General features: G+C 40.6%; 1 protein-coding gene across 2 annotated transcripts in view; it reads left to right on the top strand.

The window, feature by feature from the left end:
- Positions 1-23135, top strand: part of LOC111852078 (radixin) — a 49297-nt gene that overhangs the window by 6852 nt on the left and 19310 nt on the right. For both annotated transcript variants that reach the window (XM_072700922.1, XM_072700923.1), the window contains exons 2-8: positions 5574-5671; positions 17284-17367; positions 20044-20139; positions 20334-20456; positions 20573-20724; positions 21141-21224; positions 21667-21813. In XM_072700922.1, coding sequence (XP_072557023.1) covers positions 5660-5671; positions 17284-17367; positions 20044-20139; positions 20334-20456; positions 20573-20724; positions 21141-21224; positions 21667-21813 — 698 coding nt within the window. In that variant the 5' untranslated portion in view covers positions 5574-5659. The remainder of the gene's footprint in view (positions 1-5573; positions 5672-17283; positions 17368-20043; positions 20140-20333; positions 20457-20572; positions 20725-21140; positions 21225-21666; positions 21814-23135) is intronic.

The raw sequence follows: 23135 nt of genomic DNA, 5'->3' as shown, positions 1-23135 counted from the left end.
ACACGCGGCAAAAAAGGCTTGCACGCAGCCTTCCAAAGTTTGGGAATACTTCAGTCATAACATCTTTTCTGCACCTCTACTGTAGCTGACGTTAATGACACTGTTTCAGCCATTTTATATTTTCTGTTCACTTTTTCTGTCGTAAGAGTGAGACGTATTATCGTTTATGACCAGTCTTACACACTGTAGCCTAAATCGTTTCTTGCTCACTGAAGTAAGCTTAACTATGTTATCTTTGCTAGTGTTTGATAAACATGTTTCTCTAGTTATGAAATCATCCCATGTTTTAGCATCTATTTTAACATTATAGTCAAATTGGTGTACTGAAATAATAAACTATTGCAGTGATTATTAACTTCAGTTTAACATAGAAACCCTATTGAATCTCTTGATTTGCCTTTTTTTGCTAATGCTCTAATGTTTAAGAAATGTTTTAATAAATTGAAACATTAATGAGAATTTCAGATTTGTGGGGGAGGGGGTGAATTGTATCAAATGTGATCTGATGAGGAAAATTTAATTAATCAAAAAATTTGTTAGATTAGTCGAATAATCGAAAATAATAATCGCCAGATTAATCATTTAAAGAAGAATCGTTTGGGACAGCACTATATTAAAGCGTTTATAAATTAGTGAGTTAAGGTTGGCAAGCTCCTTGTTTAAAACAGACTGCTGAGTAAATGCTCTTGGCTGCTCTGCATAAGTGTGTCTGTTTAAATGACTGAATGTAATCAATAAATGTGATTGAGCATGTGTGTGATGGATGTTGTTGGGGTCGTACACTACCTGGAGGGACTTTGCTGAAGTTTGTTTTCCACACCATTGTGAGGGAGGGAAAAGTAGTTCAAGGGCATCTGTCTTCTGTGGTACTAGTGGTGATAAAGGCAAGAAAAGTCTCAAGTAATGCATTCTGTCTCTCTATCTCTATATTAGAGTACAGATGCTTAATCTGTAATATATTAGGTAAGTTTTAGGAACTTGACAGCAGAGGTGGATTTCATACACCTAGAGACAGCAGTCCTCTAGCTGATGTGATCACTTTCATACAACATTGTTTAATATTCAGTGTATAAAGACTGCCTGCAGGGGGTATGTTAGAGGACTGTAGGGGTTACGGTTGCCATTACTGGGATTTGTGTGTGTGTGTGTTAGGGACTTCACAGACTTGCTCTGACCATAATCCTCACAACATTCCCAATGACCCTAAGTTTCTGAATTTTGCTTTCTCACGTGGCTGGGTTTTCATGCACTGGATCACAGACCAGCTATAATATCCATTTTGAGCAGGCAATACACAGCTATACTATAAGTGGCTTTCTGTCTGAAAGGAGCCTCTAAGAACACCTGTGTAGTGGACCTTCTTTTGTGTCATCGTTATTTTTTGGGAGCAAACTTCTACAGTTCTTACTGTGGATTTCACTATTCATTTATCTCAAACCCTGTGCATCTATCTGGAGTTTTACCGCAGTTGTCTGATGCTGTGCATGTCTAAGGGTAGGTCGTGGAATTTTCCGCCTGGGCAGGGTAGAGCGTGTCCTGATTTGATGGGGCTAATTAGGTCTGCCAAGGACCTTCTGCCTGCCAGCTATGAGAGGATGTAAAAATGGGGGGTGCCAGCCAGTTTGGGGGCCGCTGTGTTTGATTGGAATGTGGGAGTGGTCTGGGCCTACCCTCAGAATCCTATGATGATCACGCCTCTTGGCCTCCATGCTTAGGCTTGCCAAGCACTGACACTCATGCTTTTGGTGCCCTGGGAACCTCTTCTCTTATGCACTGTATCATTTCCCCCTATTTTCTGCTACAGCATGTTACTGAATTATCCTTTATATAGAGCTTAGAATTTATTTTTGTTGATGACCTACTTCATACTTTTTTTAAATTTGTAATGTATCTATATAGGAGTCATATGGAAATGTTGTTGGGCTTAAGTCTCTAAAGGAAACCCACTGGCAGTTTTGTGGATATTTCGGTTTTTGCACTTTGTGATTGTGTACTCTTGTCAATGTCCTTATTAACCTGTGCAATTAGTTTATTAAAATGAGACCAGTGACTGACAGTAACAGAGTCCCACCTAACAGAACATATTTTGATTTTCAACCACTGATTTATTTAAAGAGAAATTGCTATTTTGAACAGTAATATGTAGATGAGACATCAGCTCTAGCTGCCGACAGAAGCTTCCTGCTGCCTCTGGATTACCAATGCTGGGCTGAGGCTGTTTAGCTGTTTTGAGATCTTGTGAGTGGGTGGGGAGGAGGAGCTGAACTTCGTATGGTGTTGAGCAGTGGCAGGCACTTTAGAGGGTCTGGTATCCAGGAGAAGGTGTAGGTGTGTGTGTGTCTGTGTGTGTGTGTGTGTGTGTGTTAGGGATGGGCCGATACACATTTTTTCCGATACCGATAAACGCCTGCCGCAACAGATTTAGATTCAAGAGCTTTGTTATTATTGTACATTTCATTACGAAGAGCAAAGATGCTTCCGATGCATAGCGATGTATCATTTTCATAGTCTCATCAACCTTTTAATCAATATACAAAAAAGCGCGATAGACTGAAGCCACGAAAGTCGAAGTGGCGAGGGACAACTGTACAGTGGTACTCGAACTCATTAGAACTGGAATTTCTTAAGTTGAACCAACCAGTTCAAAAATAAATTACCTAGAGCTCGATCTGAATCTCAGAAGTCAAACCGTGAACACCGACCTAAGATAACTTGTACGCGTGGGGAAATGAGTCACGCGGCACATCTCTCAGCGGAAACAAAGGGTAAAGCTTCAGTCTCAGCCTCGCATTAGCTGTGATAACATCGTGCATGTTTACACTAACTGAATACATATATTTAGACAGTAAAAATACATTTAGACAATGATAGACAGTAACAGTAATTATATAAAATACATTTAAAAATAGATTTCTTATAAATTTTTTTAATATTCATAATAAACCATTAATACATTTAATTATAATAATACTGTTGTGCCGAGCAAGGACAGAACGGAGACAAAGGCGCAGACATCAGGGTATCGGGGAATATGGGGTTTACTTACAGGTAAGGCAGGCAAAACGCAGACAGACAATATAATGACCGGACTGGGGAAACAAACTGAAACGTGGACAAAATACAGACGACTAATGACAACAACCAGAAACAGCTGAACACACGGGATTCCACACGGGGTTAACGAGGGGGCGTGGCACACGGAAGGAACGGACGATCGGGGCTGGACACATTGTTTGGATGCATTTATTTTCTTACTTTACAAATGACTTTTGATAAATGTGCTTAGATGTGTTTAGTACAGTAAATGCTCTTGTTTTATCCAGTTCATTTTGTGTTTACATGCTAAAAAAGGGGAAAAAAAACATATTTAGGTGTATTTTTTTGGGGCCGGGAACCAATTAATTGGTTTTCCATTATTTCTTATTTGATCACAACTCAAACTTTTTAGGATTCGACCCGGAGTTCTGAACGGATTAAAATTGAGTTCTGAGGTACCACTGTATATAAATCTTTATTAATATTTTTAAACAAGTAGATACAAATAAAAATGTATGCTAAAAATCTTTAATTAGGCAGCTAGAAACATGTATAATGTACTGTTCCATCTTGTTTGTACATCTTGTTTTAAGCATTTTTGAGGCATTTGCTGTTCAATTTGAATGTCTTCCCGGAGAGTACACACAAGTGGCAAATGCTTGAAATGCCCCATAATTTTACTCCTACTGGCAATAGTGGCACTTTATTGTGATAGTGGCCCCTTGTGTATCACAGGCTGTAGTCAGTGTGCAAAATAACCCAATCTAGGGACCCCCAAATCATCCATTGCTTTTTTTCATATTATTCTCATCTTGCGCAATCATATGTACTTTGATTAGTGGGATTTTCCACTAAATGCTACTATCACCCCTCAAAACTTTTTGTTTTTGCAAAGATTGCAAATCACTGTGCTGCTAGTTGTCAAATGCATGAAATACTTCCAAATGTTCTTGCACTCCTCCTGCGAAGGGTATGAACATGACGTCACAGCAGCTGGAAGTCATTGCTTTCACACCCACTGTGTGGCAAAAAAACTGAGTGGCAGCGTTTAGTGTTCAGCTTCCATGCCGCATAAAAAACATCTAAATGGGAAACCGCTGTCGTACGATTGATTTGTACAAATCAGTTTAGCAAGAAATAAGCACTTTTTGCAGACTCCCGAAAACTAAATGGGTAAGTATTGGACATGGATAGGTTACATATGGCTGATACCCAGTGTGTTTTGTTTTGGTTTCTTATGGTAATGGTTAGGGCTGGGTAAGGGTTAAGTCTGCTGTTAAGTTTTCTTGCAAGCAATCCATTTTGCATCCTTTGCTCAAGGACACAATACCTGTTGTAGAGGAGGGCGATAAATCGATTTTATCGATTAATTCGAATTTACAGTTCAGGACGATGTGTTTTTATAAAAATCGATTTTATTACTTATTTTACACACGAGCGCCAAAAGCGGAACTAATGCGACGCACCGTTCTTCACGGGTAAATTAGCGCGGCGCACCCAAACACTGTAGCGGATTCACAAACAACATGGCAATGGTTCGGTTTTGCGCCGTCGGACACAGACCAACAAGTCCTCATTGCAAAGTCAGTTTAAAAACCATTGCAACCAAAGGAAGCAGCACGACAAATTTATTCCAGCACCTAAAGCAGAGGCACACAGTGGAGTGGGAGAAGTGCAGCTCCCAGCGAAATGAAAATACCCGCAGCACCAGCACAACATCCAGAGTTAAGCAAGCAACCGTCCCTGACACGTTTTCGAACTGTGTGCCATATGATAAGAATGGGGCACGGTGGAAGGCAATAAACGCTGTCGCGATGTATATTGCAAAAGACATGGTGCCCATACATACTGTGGAAAAGCCGGGATTCATTAACATGCTAAAAGTTTGTTCAAGTTTCTAAAAGTGTTTACAATGGCGTGGTCTACCATCTCACTTACAAGCATCTTTTTTGGCTTGTCAGATTGCACTAAAAAAAAAAAAAAGTTAACTTGTTTTGAACCATTTATTTGTCATCTGTAGTTTGATTTTTGAGTAGGGGATGGGAAAATCGATTAAAATCGAAAATCGGATTTATTGTGAAAAAAATCTGAGATTTTATTTTTAGGCCATATCGCCCAGCTCTAACCTGTTGCAAAATGTCTGTTTATTTATATTTGTGAAGAGTGAAGTATACTTACTTTTTGTCAGTACAAGAATAACTGACCTCTCATTTGCCATGAAAGAGGTGATTAAAGCAAAGATCATATTGTGTTCTCTAAATTTTGCTGTGTGTTGACCTGATGGTCCCTCTCCTTGCACTATGCCTTCAATGGAGCAGAAACCACTGGGTCGGGTGTTTTTAAAAATCATTAGTTAATGGTTTGATTTTTGCCCATTACTGGTGTTTTGCGTATGGACCTTACTTGCAGATTGCATCACTTTGAGTTTTTTTATGATGTATGTTAAGTTTTCATTGCCCCCTTATACTTCCTTTAGGGTTTATTTTGGATTAGAATGGTTTCCTGCTAATGTTGTCTTGTCTCTTCTCTTCCTCCAGGTTCTGCACGTCCTGCCATCTGCAGGCGCAGGAGTGGCTCTCTTTGTGTTCTCTAAGAAACAAGGAAGGGCAAAGAGAAGGCAAGGATGCCGAAACCGGTGAGTGTCCCACCTGTCCTTGGGGTTTCTGGGGAATGAGATCTTATTTCAAAATATGTGGTCACAGACAATTCAAAGTGTCACATGTTGTTCCTTTTGTGATGCGTTATGAGTCACTTGTCACAGGTGACTTTGGTCTTCCCAGTTGGTTGGGTTTGGAAAGGGCAGAGTTTATATTTTTGTTCATTCTTTATTCACTATAAGTTCACTTTCCCTAATTCACTGACATTTCAATTATATACACTAGTATATGGCCAAAAGTATATGGACACTGTTATTAATTAGAGAAATTGGCTAATTAATCCCTACCCATTGCTGACACGTATAATTAAGCTCACAGTTTTAAAATCTCCAAAAACAAACTGACAGCAGGATGAGTGGTTGTACTGAAGAGGTTAGTGACTTGTAATTTAGCACCTTCATCGGTTGTCTGGGAACAACTTTATCTGTGAAGTGGTCTGCCACATAAACTCATGGATCATCCAACATCAATACTCAACCTGAGGGACCACAGGTCTCACCATCTTTGTTTCAACATCTAATGGCTATTAGAGCAACAAAGGGCTGACCAACTGCATATTAATACCCTTGGTTTTGGAATGAGATGTTGGACAAGATGGTGTCCACATATGTTTGTCATATAATGTATTTAATATGGTTGCAAGTTAGTCATGGCTGATTCAGCCCCATAATACGCAGGAGCATTGTTATCTTTGTGAAACCTCTTATTTCATATGGCATGGCTGACTATCAATTAGACCATCTAGCAGATGCTTTTTACCACTCTGTGTTCTTATGTACCTCACTCGCATGCACCCCTGACCAAATTAGTCAGATTATTAGTTAGTATTTTGTGTTCTTTTCATATGGTCTGTGGCTTCCATTGGTATGAACTGTTACTGGAATGACCCCACACACTGCACATTTTTAAAAGATAATGCCAGTAAAAGCAACGCTTGGCTATTGCATGTGGAATGCCTCGCATGCTCCAAGAAAGACCCAAAGAGATGATCCCTTAGTGAGAAGGTCCTATGGTCTCCTGCAGAGGAACAGATGCTTCATGGGGTTGAATGATTGTGTTGAGCTATGATGCAATCATTTAAAGCAGTTGATCTGCTTTGCTAGTTTCTGTGTTTGAAATGGCATCATAACTTGAGGTGCTTCTCCTTTCTTCCTCAGGACAGCGGTGCAGGGGAACTTATCAGTTATCGTTAACACACAAGGCTTTGATTTGGTTGCATTATGCCACTTTGGTTGGGAATTCCAAGTAGCGGAATTGTCTGCTACATTAACTAAAGACAGGCTCTTGGCAGGGTAGACTTTCTTTCACGTTGCATTGCCTTACACTCATTCTAGTATAGAACACAAATATTTGTTAGTGAAGACAGGATTTTTAGTTTGAGCAAGGAAAGATTTTGAGAAAAGCACTGAAAGAAAGTGACCCTTGACTGTTCAGGTGAACCTGTATAACATACAGCTGTGATGGTAGAAGCTGTGCAGTCAGGACTGCGGAAAATACCTTTGTAGTGGATGTGCGCACACTCTGCCTATGCAGAGATATGGGGATCCTGACCTAACACCCACCTTGTACGCTGGGTCTTTGTTGGTCTGCTCTGTGCAACAGGAGGCCCATCTGAAGGTTTGCAGCCTGACAGGGCTGCGTTTCTCCAGCTGGCACCATAGCTTCTCAATACCCTCGGGACTTTGGGAGTGTTTGTCTCATCATGATTTACTGGGCTCTTTCTCTGCTTCTCACAATTGATCTCACCCACTGACACATGTCCCAGACACTGATTCTTTGTTCTCCTTAAATGACAGCAGCTAGTTTGACTGAAGCTCCTTTTGCCTGTATCACTGCCTTAAGCAACATGGAGGCTGTTCTGCTCATGGGTGGTTCAGCTGATCTGGCGCTGCTTGTGGGGTCAAGATGTCTTGGTTGTGTGGGAGGGGATAAAACAGGTGCCGACGAGCTGGGTCTTGTCTTTGCCCTGGGAGATGCTTCTAATGATCCTGAAAGGTCAGGATTTGCTTACGTCAGCTTGCAGGCTTGTGAGCACAGATTTGCAGCTACTGGTGTCAGTTGTCTATGCTGCCCTTTCCATGTGGGTCATGTTGACGATGATGTTGATTATATGGGTGTGGTTGTACTTTTGCTGTTTGTGAATATTATGATGAAAGAGGAAGTAGCCCCTCCCCCCCCCCCACTTACTTTAGTGAAGCCTCTATCACTGATACCCACTGGCATCCTCAGCCTCTCCCACAACTTTGCTTTCGCCACACATTTGTTGAATCAGAATTCAATATTTATTTTTATGGTGATTTTCACATCATTTTCTAAAACTAACTTGGGTTTTTAAATGGTGATGCTGATCAGCAATACAATAAATCATTTATCCATTTTCTGTAACCGCTTGTCCTATTCAGGGTTGTGGGGGATCCTTTGGAAACAACCCAGGATGATGCACCAACCCATCGCTGGGTGCACACACACACCAGTCACTCACACATGCACACCTATGGGCAATTTGGTCACTCCAGTTAGCCTCAGCGTGTTTCTGGACTGTGGGCGGATACTGGAGTACCTGGAGGAAACCTCACGATGACGTGGGAAGAACCTACAAACTTCACACGCATGGAGCTATGGAAGCAGTCGATGGCATTGATGCAGGAAAAATGTCGACAATATTTTAAATCGACGCATCGTTTTTCTAATTTTGATGAAATTGCCTTTGATTTCTAAAACGCTTCAATGCACTATAGCAACTGTTTTCCTTTTAATATCGATACATAATTATGGGAGTAGTTCAGATTATCACAAAACAAACAGGTGGTTTTACACTGTGCAAAGTTCGGTGGACTTCTACACCAGCATTAACGCTATGCACGAGCGCCTGGAGGGGAAATGCACAGGCGCTATTCTGGACTACCAGAATAAGCAAAACCACCATAAGTGTCTATTCATGTTTATTAAATTGGCATCAGTACGGAGAGTTTTTTAATTTAATTTATTTATTTATTTATTTATTTATTTATTGTTCTTGTAGCCGCTAAATACACTCATTATTAAAGCCATAAAGTTTTCTGCCTGATACCTTAGAATCTCCATTGAATAAGTGTTTGAGAAAATGTTTAGTCTAAAATCTGGGCTTATTCTATGTGGATTGACAGTGCCAGTGTGTGTTGGTGCACATTGGGCTTGTTGCGATCAATGTTATCGTAAACTGAAATGAAAACGGACACTGAATAAAGAAAATAATTTGTGAACTGAAATAAAGAAAACTATATTTACAAAAATATTTTAGACTTTAATCTGCAAAACGTACCACCACACCACCATCTTTACCTTGTTTAACCACATTATATTCTCTCTTAAAAGATGTTGCTGCTGATCTGTCCCTTCCTTCATCACGACTGAAGTGCTTATCGTTTGTTGCATGTGGCGTGCTCCGCTAACCAAATTTAATAAGCATAAGGCTACGTCTAATTTATACAGATTACTAACTTGGGCATCACAATAATCTTAATATTTTACTCGTACTACTAATTTGCCTATGTAATTGTGGGCGAAAATAATGTCTGTATAGTGCCAAAAAGCTGACGTCTCTTATCTAAAGCCCATTAATAACATAGCTTTATTTTTACAACAAACTAACTTGAATTAAACCGTCTATTTGATTTTCTTGAGAAAAATTTATCATATAGATTAATTGACCAATCGGTGAAATAGTCAATGGATTAATCCATAGAAGATTAGTTGTTAGTGGCAGCCCTAATATGTGTGTGTTTCTGCTTGCCATCAGTGGGCCTGTCCAGGGGGCTGTGTGCATTATTTAGAAGTTGATCTGCATAAGTTTTCGCTGGGTGTGACTGCAGCCTGGCTTTGGGATAGAGGATGTTGTGTGTGTCTGTATTTGTGTGGGTGGGTTAAATATTTTAGCAACTTGCAATTATTTGGTCATTATATAGATGACTGTGTCATTTCATGACTGGAGTTGCTGTTTCACCTGCATGTGCTCTGTGGTGTGTTGCAGTTCCACCCCCAGGTGCAAGGCCAGTCCATCCATATACACAGGTCTCCCCATCGCAGTCTCATGTGACACAGCCAAGAATAACCTCAGCTGTTCATCTCCTATAAGTTTGGACTCAGAATCCTGTTCTCGTTGGATGTGCCTTTGGCAGTTGTTTAAATGCTTAGGAAGTGATTGTTTTTGTTCTTTAAATGATTTTTCAGTTGTGCTTAGTTATATATTTCTATTTAGAAAATGGATAGTTTTCACAAACGGTAAATATACTTTGGAATCTGGTAAATGGCAAATTCCAGTGCTGCCATCACGTTTGGTGCAGGGATGCTCCTTATCGCCTCAAAATTTTGGATTCTCCCTCCATAACTGGTAACTTTCAGCTACTTTTAAGACACTGGCTGAATGCTTAGTTCCTCCATTTGAATTGGAGATTGTCTTCTTGTGCTACATTTGAACCTGTCTCTTTTCCAATAAGAGCAATTAGATACCTTTGTAGTTTGGCCCTGGAGCAGTTCAGTAATTAATGCACGTTCTAATGCTAAAGGCTAGGATTGGAAGTTGTAATCAGTCTGCTTTCAGCTTTGGAAGCCCTACCAGCACACTATCTTGGCAATCTGCACCTCCATGTGACTTCATGTAGTGCCTGACGTGTGGATTTTTCCCCACCCCTCACCCGTCATGCTATGCTGGCCGTCGCAGGAGCAGATACCATGGAGGGCACTGGTTACTGGGAACTCTTCTATCTCCCTCCACCCTCACTTCCCATTTAGAGGTTAATCAGGCGGACAGCTGCTCAGGGGGGATTAACAGTGTCCTGGTGACTGGAGAGACAGCACAGTGTGCATGTGTATTGTATGGGTAGGTGGGGGCTGGGGTGGTTAAAATTCCTGAGTCTGGGACATTTGTAGTAAATCCTCGGTAAACTGCTTTACTGACAGCTGTAAATAGTAGCTAAGCTGCGTCTGAGGAGACGAATGTTTACCGAACATGACAGGAAAATACACTGCCTCTAAAAAGCGCTGCAGCCTGCCCCCCATGGAGAAAGGAAGAACAAATGGTAGTGTTTTGGTCGGAAGTATGGAGTAGGCCAAGTGCTATAGGTCAAAATAGCATTTAATCTATAGAAAAATAAATGAAGATTGAGCTGGGATTTCTCTAAGTTTATTGTAGTGTTTGACTAAGAACTTCTGATAACTCTTAATTATACCAGTTTATTTGTGCCTCGGAAAGCTTTTCTCATGCATTTTACTGCCAAGGATTTAGTTGCGATAGCCCAGTGATTTGTGATCAAGTGGTCTCTCCATACTAGTTTATACATGCACTCGTTCACCTGAATCCCTCACAGACAGACACTTCTGTTGGGTTCTGTCACCATGCCACGTGTCGCTCTGAAGCATGTCCCTTTTCTGTGTGTCTGTGTCTGTGTGTCTGTGTGGCTCACGCCTCCCTCTCTCTATGAGAAGACCTATTTTCCCAACCATGACTGGCACTTTCAGCACCTGGCCTGGATTCCATGTTACTGTGAGACCATACCTCAGACATGTGGCAGCATAGCTCATTACACACAATATTTTTTTTTTTTACGGCCTGAGCTCAGCCCCAGGTTTTTCCATGTCAGGTAACTGCTGAACCAATCTGATTTGAGTTAGCAGTATGGCCCAACACAGAGGACAGGAGAGCTGTTGGGGAAAGATTGTCAGCTGGATGGCATCACATTGTGGTGGTGGGTGGGTTCACATGAGACTGACCATTTTATTGGCTACCTCCTGTTGAATGCCTGGGCATGCAGTATTCATCGTACACGGCCAATTTTAAGTGAGAGCTGTGTCAGATTGATTTTGAAATAACTATTTATGATCACTTTTTCTTACAATTGCAATTCTCTACCTTTTTTTAGTGTTTAGTCAGTTTATAGCCTAAATTCAGTTACTACTGCAATCGGTATGCAGATTACCAAATATATGGTATTAAATATGGATGTTTTTTTATGGATATATGTGGCTCACTTCGATATTGGTATGACATTTTAGCTGTTTCAAAGACAGAGAAATTTGTAAGAAGCAAGGCCATTAATGTGGTACTTCGCCTTCTAATAAGATTTATCCGTTAAACACACATTTCTGTACTAGTTTTTTGGTGGCATCAGTGCCATGTGCAGTTTAAGCAGGCTGATATATTTCTGTGTGAGCTTAAGCTTCAAATCCTGAATTTACGAAAGCAGTGTTTAACCATTGTTGGAAATGCAAGTGGAGCTGTTTGTGTAAAGAGATAATGTGTGATTAAGACCTAAAAAGTAATGGGGCTATGATCTGAAGCAGGTCTCCCTGGTAAAAAAAAACCGTGTTCATTGCTAGGAAGGCGCACAGGGAAAGTGAGAGGGAGGTGGGGTTTACTTGGTGCCACAGGACACGAACAGTGTGTGTGTGAACCAAAGACTCATGTGACAGGTGATTGTGAAAATGGGCAAATGTCTGCTTGTGTCTGTCCTCGTGGGGTTTCTGTCTACAAGTGCACGCAGGCGCCTGCCCACACACACACACACACACACACACACACACACACACGCACGCACGCGCACACGCACCATCGAGAGTAAAGGTGGTCCCATGTGAGCTGCATTGAGGTACCGTAACCTGAGCCAGCTGGAGAGTTCCCAGGATCACATTTCCCTCTCAGTGCTGCTGTGTGGGTTTTATTTCAGGGCCAGGGAGCAGAGGGGGACCGTGCTGTGTGTGCATGCTCCCACAAGGCATCATGAAAGGTCCCCTTTTAAGCAGTGTGAAGAGTCATCCCCCATCTGCTACGACTGCGCTGTTAGACCTGTTTTTGCAGCTTCGCCAGCAGCTCCAGCGTCATTTCCCGTTTGCTAGGTGTGCTATTTTTGGGAAGCTGTTAGGAAGTGGCACACTTTCCTTATGAAAATGGCTTTGACATCTCCCTTGCGGTCTCTCTCAGTGGGCTTCAAAAAGAGCATATACCACCCCTCTGAACAGCAGCATGTATGGGCTCTTCCTTGTGAGCTAGTGTGCCAGGGTTTGCCAAATTGAAATGCGTCATCACTCCTGGCTCCATTTGGGTGCAGTTAAAGCAGTCGTCGGCAACTCGTCAATTGATGAGATGATCATTATCGATTGTGAGGGGACCCCCTAGTCAGCATAATATACTGTCATGACTTGGTAGCTCCCCAGATTATCATCTTTGTAAAAGTAGCTTTTACTGTCATTGATGTCAGCCTGTCCCACAAAATTTACGTCAGAGAACAGTAGCTCATTCTTTGACATCTAGACTTAAAACCAGCAGCACTGTGGGTCAGCACCAGGTCTGTAGGATGGGCTTCTACAGAAACCTAGTAATTGATTCATTCAGTCCTGAGCCCGCAGAACCACAAATCACCTGTTCATTGACCTTTGTGGCTTGTCTGGTATTACTGTAGCTGTTGATTAGGCCTTTTCCTGTTCCAGAAGATTGAGTCCCTTCAGTAAATATGACTGTCTAATTGTATGGATGAAAGTGCTAATGTAATGAATGGGGAGCGCCAGGGGAATTTTATTTTGAGTAGATTAGTTATACCATTTCCAAGCAAAGTGATTTTGACTAAAAAAAAAAAGGAGTGGGAGCTTCATTACAAAGCTTCATCCCAATACAGCAGTACTGAGAATCTTAGCTGGAGTAACACCATTGTAAGATACAGCCTGTAACATTGCCAGCGATACAGTGGAAGCTCAGTGAGAGTTAGAATTACCAGTATGATGCACCCTCTGCCTTAATCATTCATAAATTAACCAACACAAGCCTATGCATAACACTGAATTTTAAATCATCTCTGGCATTGTCATTGCAAATGACATGCTAACCCTCAGCCCAAAATTGCATGAGTAATAAGCCTTTGTAATAAACAATTACCAGAGGTTTAACAACTGATATAAATAAATACATGTTACTGGGTACTGTGAACATCTGGTTAGGGGTGGGCAATATAGCCAAAATGTTATCACGATATTTCTGGTTGGAATCCCAAGCCACAATATAGATCATGATTTTTCTTTTGATTGTTTTTTTTTTTTTTTAAACAAACCAACCAAATTGCAATGTGGTGATGTTAACCCCACTTAGCCTGCAATTACATGAAACGTTACTTATAGCATTATCATAATATTAAGTATGTAAATACTATACATATAAAAAGTGAGGCATTAATAACAATGGTGCTCTTTTATACTAAAGTATCAAAAGTTTTGAACATGAACATCTAATTGAATTTGTTAATACAAATGGTATCTGCAAAAAAAGAAGCGCTCGGTTGTTAGTGACTGGAACCTTGAAGTGATTGCAAACGCTGTACTTATTCAATGAAGAGGTTCCTTGTTTTGCCTAAATTGTATGTCTAACAAGTAAAAGGTGACAATCTGTGTAAATTTATTAAGTTGTAAAAATCTGTGTTAAATTATGCATGCCATTATAATTGCCTAACATGACAAGCGCAATATGCATTATAAATGTCACAAAGAATGAGATGTTATCTTGAAGTGTGTTATGCAATATGTTAGAACCTGTAAAGTTGAAATTAGATTCTGTAAACAAAAAAGGTGTGTGTGTGTGTGTGTGTGTTTTGTCATTTACTAGGGGTGTAACAATACATCGATTTGTATCGATATATCGATTCTACAGCAAACGATCCGATGCATCGATTTTACCGCATAAATATCGATACATGTGTCTTTATTTTCTCGCCTGTTCCAGTATTGTCTTCATGATCCACTCCGACGTATACATGGTCTACGCCCAAAACGTCTTTCGCGACCTACTGGTCGATTGCAAAGGTAGTGTGTGTAGATCGTATGGCATAAAAAATAGAGGATGGATGATGCATTCAACCACGCCAGCTGCTGCAAGCTACCGGGTCCCCTAGTTAGCCTCCAATTTATTTCTACTAAATTTAAGAAAAGGTATAAAAATGAATGGGGGAGAATTTTTCCCCCCACCATGTCATATTCGAAGTGCGTTTGCCTCATCTGTCAGTCTACCGGTGCTATTCCGAAGAAGGGAAATGTGGAGCGGCATTTTCGGACTGTTCATAAAAACTACAACATTAACTTCCCTCCGAAAAGCGAGCTGAGAAAGAGAAAGTTGAAGGAAAATCCCAGTTCAATTAAAAAATACTTTATTCATCCCAAAGGGAAATTAATAATAATAATTAATATTAAAGAATATTCAATATTTTATACATAAATATATGTTTTGCATTTTTGTAGTAGGTAAATCATTTTGACTTGGTCATTTATAAGTAGCTCGCAGGCTAGCATACCTTCAGAGCGTGTGTTTAGTACGGCAGGTGACATAGGACGCTATGCTCAGAGCACACAATCTCCTGAACACGTTGACCATTTAATTTTATTTAAAAAAAAAAAAAACAAAAAAAACAAAAAAAAAACTCAAAACAGAATACTGACATACTTGTTTCACTGCATAAGTCAGTCATGTGGATCTTCCTCATTCTACATGTCTGTCCATGCAATGTTTTTTTATTTAACTTCATTGCACTTTATTTTACTTGTTCTTGTTGTATCCCAGCATAGGGCGAGCGAGCAGGGAACAAGGAATCAGGATCAGGCAGACGGAAATCCAACAAACGGGGGGGAGGGGGGGCGGGGTTATTGCAAGCACACCACTTCAATGACTGATCTGGGCGACAGACTGACGTGGACTTAAATACACAGGCCTAGACGAAACAATAAGAAACAGCTGGGAACAATTGGGACAGCAGGCGAAGTTAATGAGTGGCGTAGCACACGAGAGGGTCATAGGAGCAGGTCATGATGGTTATGGACATACTTTTGGTTACACTTTTGTATTTGTCTGGGGAAGACTTGATTCAAAATTTAAATTATTCACCATGTTAATCTACATCCATCCAAAGTTTTTATTTTTGCCTTATTGCACTTTATTTTGCTTGATTTATGGGACGTACTTGACTGCACTAGATTCTGTTTACAGTTCCCAATAAAATATAAAATTCTTATCCTTTGCCTTTTTTAATTAATTGAAATGTAAGGATTGTGTGAAATGTCATCATTTCGACTACTATCCCCAGTATCGAAATGAATCGAATCGAATCGTATCGTGGGAATTTCTGAGGTATCAAAAAAAATCGAACCGTTGGCTTAAGGAATCGATATTGTATCGTATCGCGAGGAAAGCTGTGATTTACACCCCTATCATTTACTGTGGTCTTGTGGACAATACTAAAAGAAATATTTTTATATATAATAAATATTTATCTTGAACAGTAGAATTGTGTAAAGACCATTTGAAGTCCAAATATCAGACGTTACAAAAGAAAGACATGACCATGCATGCATGTTTGTGGTGTTTTGAGTGCACGTCGCATATAAACAATGTGCTCGAGATGTGAACAAGATTGCCCTGTTATGAGTACAAGCTAGCAGAGAAATTTAGATACAGAATGTATTAAAATCAGCTGAGTTTCAGTGTGAAAATAGTGTGTGTTTTGTGAGCAAGAGTGAGTCTGTGTCATTCAAGTGGTTACTCTTATCGCGGATACGGTTTCAACTGGTCATGATGCCATCAAATTGCACATTAACGTCTGGTACGTTTTCTGTGTCCATGTGGCAGACCAGGATATTTAAGTTACTGACAGACCATCGTTATAACAAATGATTGTAAATTCAGTCACTGGACCTAGACTTTAGGCTACGTTCACACTGCAGGACAAATGTGGCCCAAATCCAATTTTTTTTACTCATGTGACTCATCACATTTTTTCATGACAATGTGAACAGCACAAGTCACATGGAATCTGATTTTTTTTCAATTCCGATTTGGGCCACTTCAGTATGTGGTCATAAATCGGGTACAGGTCTGATTTTTTGCAATGTCTCCATCAGAGTGCCAAACATGGAGGAGAGCACAGAAGTTGGCCAGTGGAGGGACAGTGAGCTGCTGAATTTAATAAGTATTTGGGGAGATAAATCTGTTCAGGCAAAACTGGAAGGCTCATATCGTAACCGGGCAGTTTTCGAATCAATAAAGTGACGTTTTTGCGCATGCATGTCATTGCGTCTTTGTTGTTTTATGCACACACGGGCCAGTTCAGTATTGTGAACCATTCACATTGAAATCTGATATTGCCTACATTAAAAAGAGTAATGTGAACAGGCAAACAAAAAATCCGATTGGAGTAGAAAATCAGAATTGAACACTGAGGCCTGCAGTGTGAACGTAGCCTTAGTGAGTCCAAAAACATGCAGTTAGGTCAGTTTGTTTTGCCAAAATTTCCATTTAGTGTCTCTGTCTGTCTGTCTGTCTGTGTCTGTCTGTCTGTCTGTCTTTCTCTCACTCACTCACTCACTTGTAATGGACTTGTTCACTACCCGATTCATGGTGTTCTGCTGCCTGGGATCTGTGTGTCCCTGTTTTGGATAAGCACTTAGGCATGATTTTATGGATATAAACCTAGTGGTCCCCTGGGTTTAATTTGCTTGCTCACTGAGTGATGTAAGAAATGTTTTGGTGGTTCTGTGTCCCTCACTAGATACTAATGGTATCAAACTTCTGCTTCTCACTCTGCAGATCAATGTCCGGGTAACAACGATGGATGCTGAGCTAGAGTTTGCCATCCAGCCCAATACAACAGGCAAACAGCTCTTTGACCAGGTCAGTTGTGCAAGCCTTCAATGACAATTGGGTTGGTGTCTCATTGATTGCAGGTACTTTTTGACAACTTTTGCTAACCAGTAGTGGCTATAGATATCAGTGTGTGTCAACCTCAGATCTTCCACTGGGAGTGCTTGCTTTTCGACTTGCATCTATGGAGACGTTTAAAGAGGTTTTTCATTGCTGCTTTTTTGCCATTAAATGTAGTTGTTCTCTGCAGTACTTCATGCTAAAACAGTCCGTCAAAAAGAGAACCGTTCACTAGTCTTGGGGCGTTTTTCCACCGCACCAGGTACCGTACTTTCGGTACTTCCATAAAGTGCCGAAAGTTTGGTACTTCTTTCATGTCGGTTTTCCACTGGCGTAAAAAATGGTACCGGCGCCAAATGACATCATCAGTGACCGCCCCTGACTGACAGCCCAAAATTAAAACTAATAGTTGAGGCTGGAAAATGCGGTTTATTGTTATGTCAGCTTCTATCACAGTATAAGATTCAGTAAAATCCAAATCATGCTGCCATCAATTACGTTTATGTAGGTACACTTACTTTGGCTAAGCCGATCAAAGCAGTAAGAATTAAGCTCACTGCTAATTCAGTCTTTTGAAAGCAAACAAATTATTTAATTATGTTTTTTGATTTTCAAGCGGCATTGTTCGGTGTTTCGCGTGTGCCCCATTTCTTCCAAGCGGCTTGGTATTACGGTGTTCCGGGCAATTAAGTTTCCCTATACTTCTCCTGTCTTTCAAGAAATAATGTTTCCCCTAATATTAAAGCAAAGAGGTATGCGAAATGTTTGAAAATCACTCAGGTACATTATTACATATGAATACAGTAGATCGTCACACATAATATAGTCTTATAAGCAATACTATACAGTTTTCATCAAGAAATACCTCTATCCAGCGAATTAAGTAATGTCATTTATTATCTGTAAAAACAAAAAACATACAAAAGGCATGTGATGTTTTAAAATTAATATATATGGCTTGTTTACCTCGTAAAAAGACATGAAAACAACAGCGAAACCGTGTACAAATCAGCGCGCGACAGGGGAAACATAGGGAAACTGAACTGCTCGGAACGACAAAAACTATTTTATTTCGAGTCGTGCCATCCAAATCCCACTGGATCTGTTCATCCGACCATATGGCGATTAAAGCCTGTGTTTCCTCGTTTGTCCATCCTTCCATTTTACTTTTTTATATTTTTGTTTCTACTGCTTTTTATTTTGTTTCTCGCTATGTATTTCAAAAGATGGCGGTTGTATTTTGTGTTTCAGCGGCAGGCTATTTGCATAACCAATCGACAGCAAATACGTTTGCAAGTCCCACCCCAAAGTACCGAAGTACCAAAGAAGTACCCCAACTGGTTTGGCACTTTTGGTACTCGAGATTTCGGTACTGGTACTCGACCGGAAGTCAATGGAAAAGCGAAAGTACCGTACTTTGTGCGGTGGAAAAGCGCCCTCGGTGTTTTCTGCTCATAGCTGGAAAACAAGGGCTCCCAGGACCTTGCTGCAAACACCTGCAATAAATGGCTCATTTAATGAACCCTGTGCTCTGCTGGGACCTCCTTACCAGCACATAACACCCTCCCAGTTTACACTGTAAATGCTCAAGTTTCCCAGTTGTTACTTTGAGTTTGCTCAGATGGGTGGTTTTTCTAAGGGAAGAAATCAAGACTTCTTCGTGAATCAGTAAGGCTTCATTTGTTGCTGTTTATCTGGAAATAATGTTTCATGGAAACCCTGCTGTTACAATCTCTATGGGGCATTACTGGTGACTTGGTTGTACCCTGAATACCCTAATAACGTGCTAATTCAGACCCACACAGTGATGTAATTTAGAATACACTGTACACCAAAATCATCATGACAAATTGGTTTTGGACACCTATTGAACTGACAGAATTGGCTTAGACTATAGCCCTCTTAAGAGATCATTGTGCTGTTGCATACTGTTTGCAAAACTTTTTGTAAGAACAGGTAACCAAGACAGATTCCATTAGGTGCCCCTCTAGTTGCTTGATATTTTTGTCTGTTGCAATTTGTCTGCAGATATCAGAATTTGGAGTGGCATAAACAGGGGTTCATTAGTCTAAAACTCCAGTTCTTGTACTGTTTTGCATTTTAAAAATATCTTGTTCAATTGTGACATTTCAAGATATCATACTTGAGTGTGTGAGGAAATAAAGGTCAATACAGTTGAAAGATTTTCATTAACTTTGCAGTCATGTGACTGAGCGAGTGAGATGCACGCAAAATGAATAGGAAATAACAATGAATGATGTCACAGTCACACTGCAGCAGTGCCAAGCTGCTTCAGGGTGATTGTGATGGAATCCATGAACTGATGAGTGTATCCAGGCTTCAGTCTTGTAAACCACAGCAGCTGAAATTGTACTTTTGGGTATGGTTTTGATTCTTTTGAGTCTCAAAATTCAACATAGCCAGCCTTGTCCACACAATTTCAAAGATCTGCTATAATAAAAAATCTGGAGCATTCCTTAAGTGAAACTCTTCTATGGGAGGAGAAACAATTTTAATTCCCTTACTGATGTGGGAATTGTGTTGTTCGTGTTCCACCACTTGACTGAGTAATGTAAAAACTGACCCTTTCATGCTGTGGTTCTGCTTAAGTCCTAAGTTCTGGATGATCTCTTCTCTCCTGGGTAGGTTGTGAAGACAGTGGGCCTGCGTGAGGTATGGTTCTTTGGCCTGCAGTATGTCGACAGCAAGGGGTACAGCACATGGCTCAAGCTTAACAAGAAGGTGAGTTTTAATTGGTCAGTCACTTCGCTCCTGGTCTTGTGAGTTGATCACCTCCGCTGTCTAATTGGCTGGATAAGACCTGAGAACGGGTACTGGGCAGAACATTACTGTGGCCAGAGTTTCTGGAACTGGCCTGGCATGGATGTTAACCCATTGATGTGATCATTGTCACAGTCTCCTGCTTTGCTTTCCAGGTAATCCAACAGGATGTGAAGAAGGAAAACCCACTCCAGTTTAAATTCCGGGCCAAGTTTTTCCCAGAGGATGTGTCAGAGGAGCTGATACAGGAGATCACACAACGGCTCTTCTTCCTGCAGGTTGATGGTGTTTGGGGACCTTTTGATGGCTGACTTGGATAGTAGCTTCTGTCCCAACATTTTAGGACCAGATCCTTTAAATTATGTACCATTCTTGCATTTCTGCTCGCTCTTAGGTGAAGGAGGCTATCCTGAATGATGAGAATTACTGTCCCCCTGAGACGGCAGTGCTGTTGGCCTCGTATTCTGTCCAAGCCAAATATGGTGACTTTAACAAGGAGGTTCACAAGCCTGGCTACCTCTCCAATGACCGGCTGCTACCCCAGAGGTGAGAGCCCTGGGGCTTTTGAAATTTCAATATTCTTCTCGCATGATGTGCGGTTTCTTGTTTTCGTAAATCCTCTTAATTCATAAGTAAGTTAATTTGGATGGAAAGTGTCTTGACCTGATGTAAAAAAAAAAAAAAAAAAAAAAGAAATTTCACACTAATCCTTTAGCCCTCCTTTATCGCAATCGGCCGCCCTGAGATGCCACTCAAACACAGTCAAGAATAAAATGATCCCCAGACTGATGGTGGCTTTTACGGTATACTCATTAAAAATAGCATTTATTGTTTTGACAATTGTCTTTTTTTACAGCAGTAGTGAGCAGCACAGCAAATGGGATGCATGGTTATGATTTTCTCATTATGTGCCCTATAGTGCATATTCCGCTTCAGGCCTACTGTGTGGTTCTGTTCTGCAGAGTTCTGGAACAGCATAAGCTCACCAAGGAACAGTGGGAAGAGAGGATACAGACATGGCATGAGGAGCACAGGGGCATGCTTAGGTAGGAGTCTTTTTGTATGAGTGTGTGTGAGAGAGCTGTAAAGTAGGGCTAGTCAGTCTCTTGTGTCCACACACACCCTTGCATACTTTCAGGGTGAAATATAGAATGGCAATGTTCACTTGCCCCCACTCTGTCAGACCAACTCATTAATCCGTTAAAGATTGTAGAACTTTCCTAGAGTCCTAGTTGCTGGAGGCTCAAGGAACCAGTACAAAATCATTTATTCTCAGTTGGTGAATACTCCCAGGTCAGCTATTCAGCTTGTGAACAGAGTAGTATCCCTGCAATTTCCTGCTCCCAAAGTGGATTTTTAAATATCAAACCACTTGATGAAATTTAGTAAGAATTTCTGGACTTGTAACACACATGGCATGTTTGTATAGTGTGAAAACTTTATGGATATATGGATTTGGAATATTAACTGAGGCTGCTCTTCTTTCAGAGAGGACTCCATGATGGAGTACCTGAAGATAGCGCAGGATCTGGAGATGTATGGCGTGAACTACTTTGAGATCAAGAACAAAAAAGGGACAGAGCTGTGGTTGGGTGTTGATGCCCTGGGGCTTAACATCTACGAGCATAGCGACAAGTGAGTACCCCCCACCCCCCAAAACCACACACACACACTAATAACCATTAACAGATGATGGCATGCGACTGAATATTACATTCTCTTGTAGGACAGATGCACTCTGCTGTCTAGCATTAGTGTGAGTCCCAGTGTGTAGGTCTTTGTGTGATTTAAGCTGTATTGCTACATTGTGTAAACCACAACGGTGTTCCTTTGACCTCTGTTACCAAATGCGGTGTCAGAATACATATTAACATAGCTGTATCTGTAATTTTGCAAGCCACACGTGTACATCTTTTAGCACAATCTTCTTGAGAGGCTATATTGAGTTGTTATACATCAAGAAGGGAAAGGTCAAATTTGTCTCTCTGGCAAGTCGGCGAATACCACCTCTGTATTGTGCAGGGGGGATGGTATAAATTCTCAGTCGGTTGCATTTGGTGAACAGACTTTCATTGTTCTAATGTTTACGAATGAACCAATTTCCTCTGAGTCCTCTTTTAGGGAGGGGAGTTTAAAATGAGTGGGAAATGCATGCATATACAGCAGTTTTCTGCTGTGGTGGCGCTCTGCTGGTAACTGAATAAGCCACTGGTCTGTTCTTATTTCCTATACATGTGGGGTGGTGGGAGGTGGCGTTTTGGGAAAACAATGCAAATTGTGTCATCTAGATGCTCTGGCTAAACCAGAAATCCTTAAGACAGTCGCCATCTGCTGGCCCTTTTTAATGAAGCTGCTTTTCCTCCTGTTTTTCCGCTGCAATCAGGAACGTGCACTAAGTTATGCCAGTATTGTATGGTCATCACAAAATAAGAAAAAAATCACTTTATCTATGGGTTCAACAGTTGCAGTGTAATGTAATTTGTGTGTTATGAAATGATAAATTCAGTAATGAAATGCTGAGGTTATTAATATAAAATACTTATATTCTATCCCTGGAGGAATAGTGTCCCTAATAGTCACATCTATGGTGTATTTCCAAATAATGATGCTAAATGTATTGACCTTAGACAATAGAATGTGCACACTATATGGAAGTTAGTATAATTAAGCAAATCGGTTAGTTTGAATAGTTTTAATCAACAAATTCAAAATGATTTAATGGGCAACCATGAGTGGCATTGTTCATATATAATCATTGAGAACACAGGGCAGTAATCTTTCGTGAAGATTAATTGTTGCAGCTACTGTGATGTTATTCAAATTCTACCAGAATGAAAAGCCTGCAAGTATTAAAGTTTTGCCTGTTTCATAGCTTTTCATGCTATTTCATATTTAGTTGTAGTTTTTAGATTAAAAATTGTGTGTATATGGAATGTTGCATTTGACATAAATATTGC

The sequence above is a fragment of the Paramormyrops kingsleyae genome, chromosome 16 (assembly GCF_048594095.1).
Source record: "Paramormyrops kingsleyae isolate MSU_618 chromosome 16, PKINGS_0.4, whole genome shotgun sequence".
In the NCBI taxonomy this organism is placed as follows: Eukaryota; Metazoa; Chordata; class Actinopteri; order Osteoglossiformes; family Mormyridae; genus Paramormyrops; species Paramormyrops kingsleyae.
Note: the sequence above shows the minus strand (reverse complement) of the source record. Positions and strands in the feature narration are given on the sequence as shown.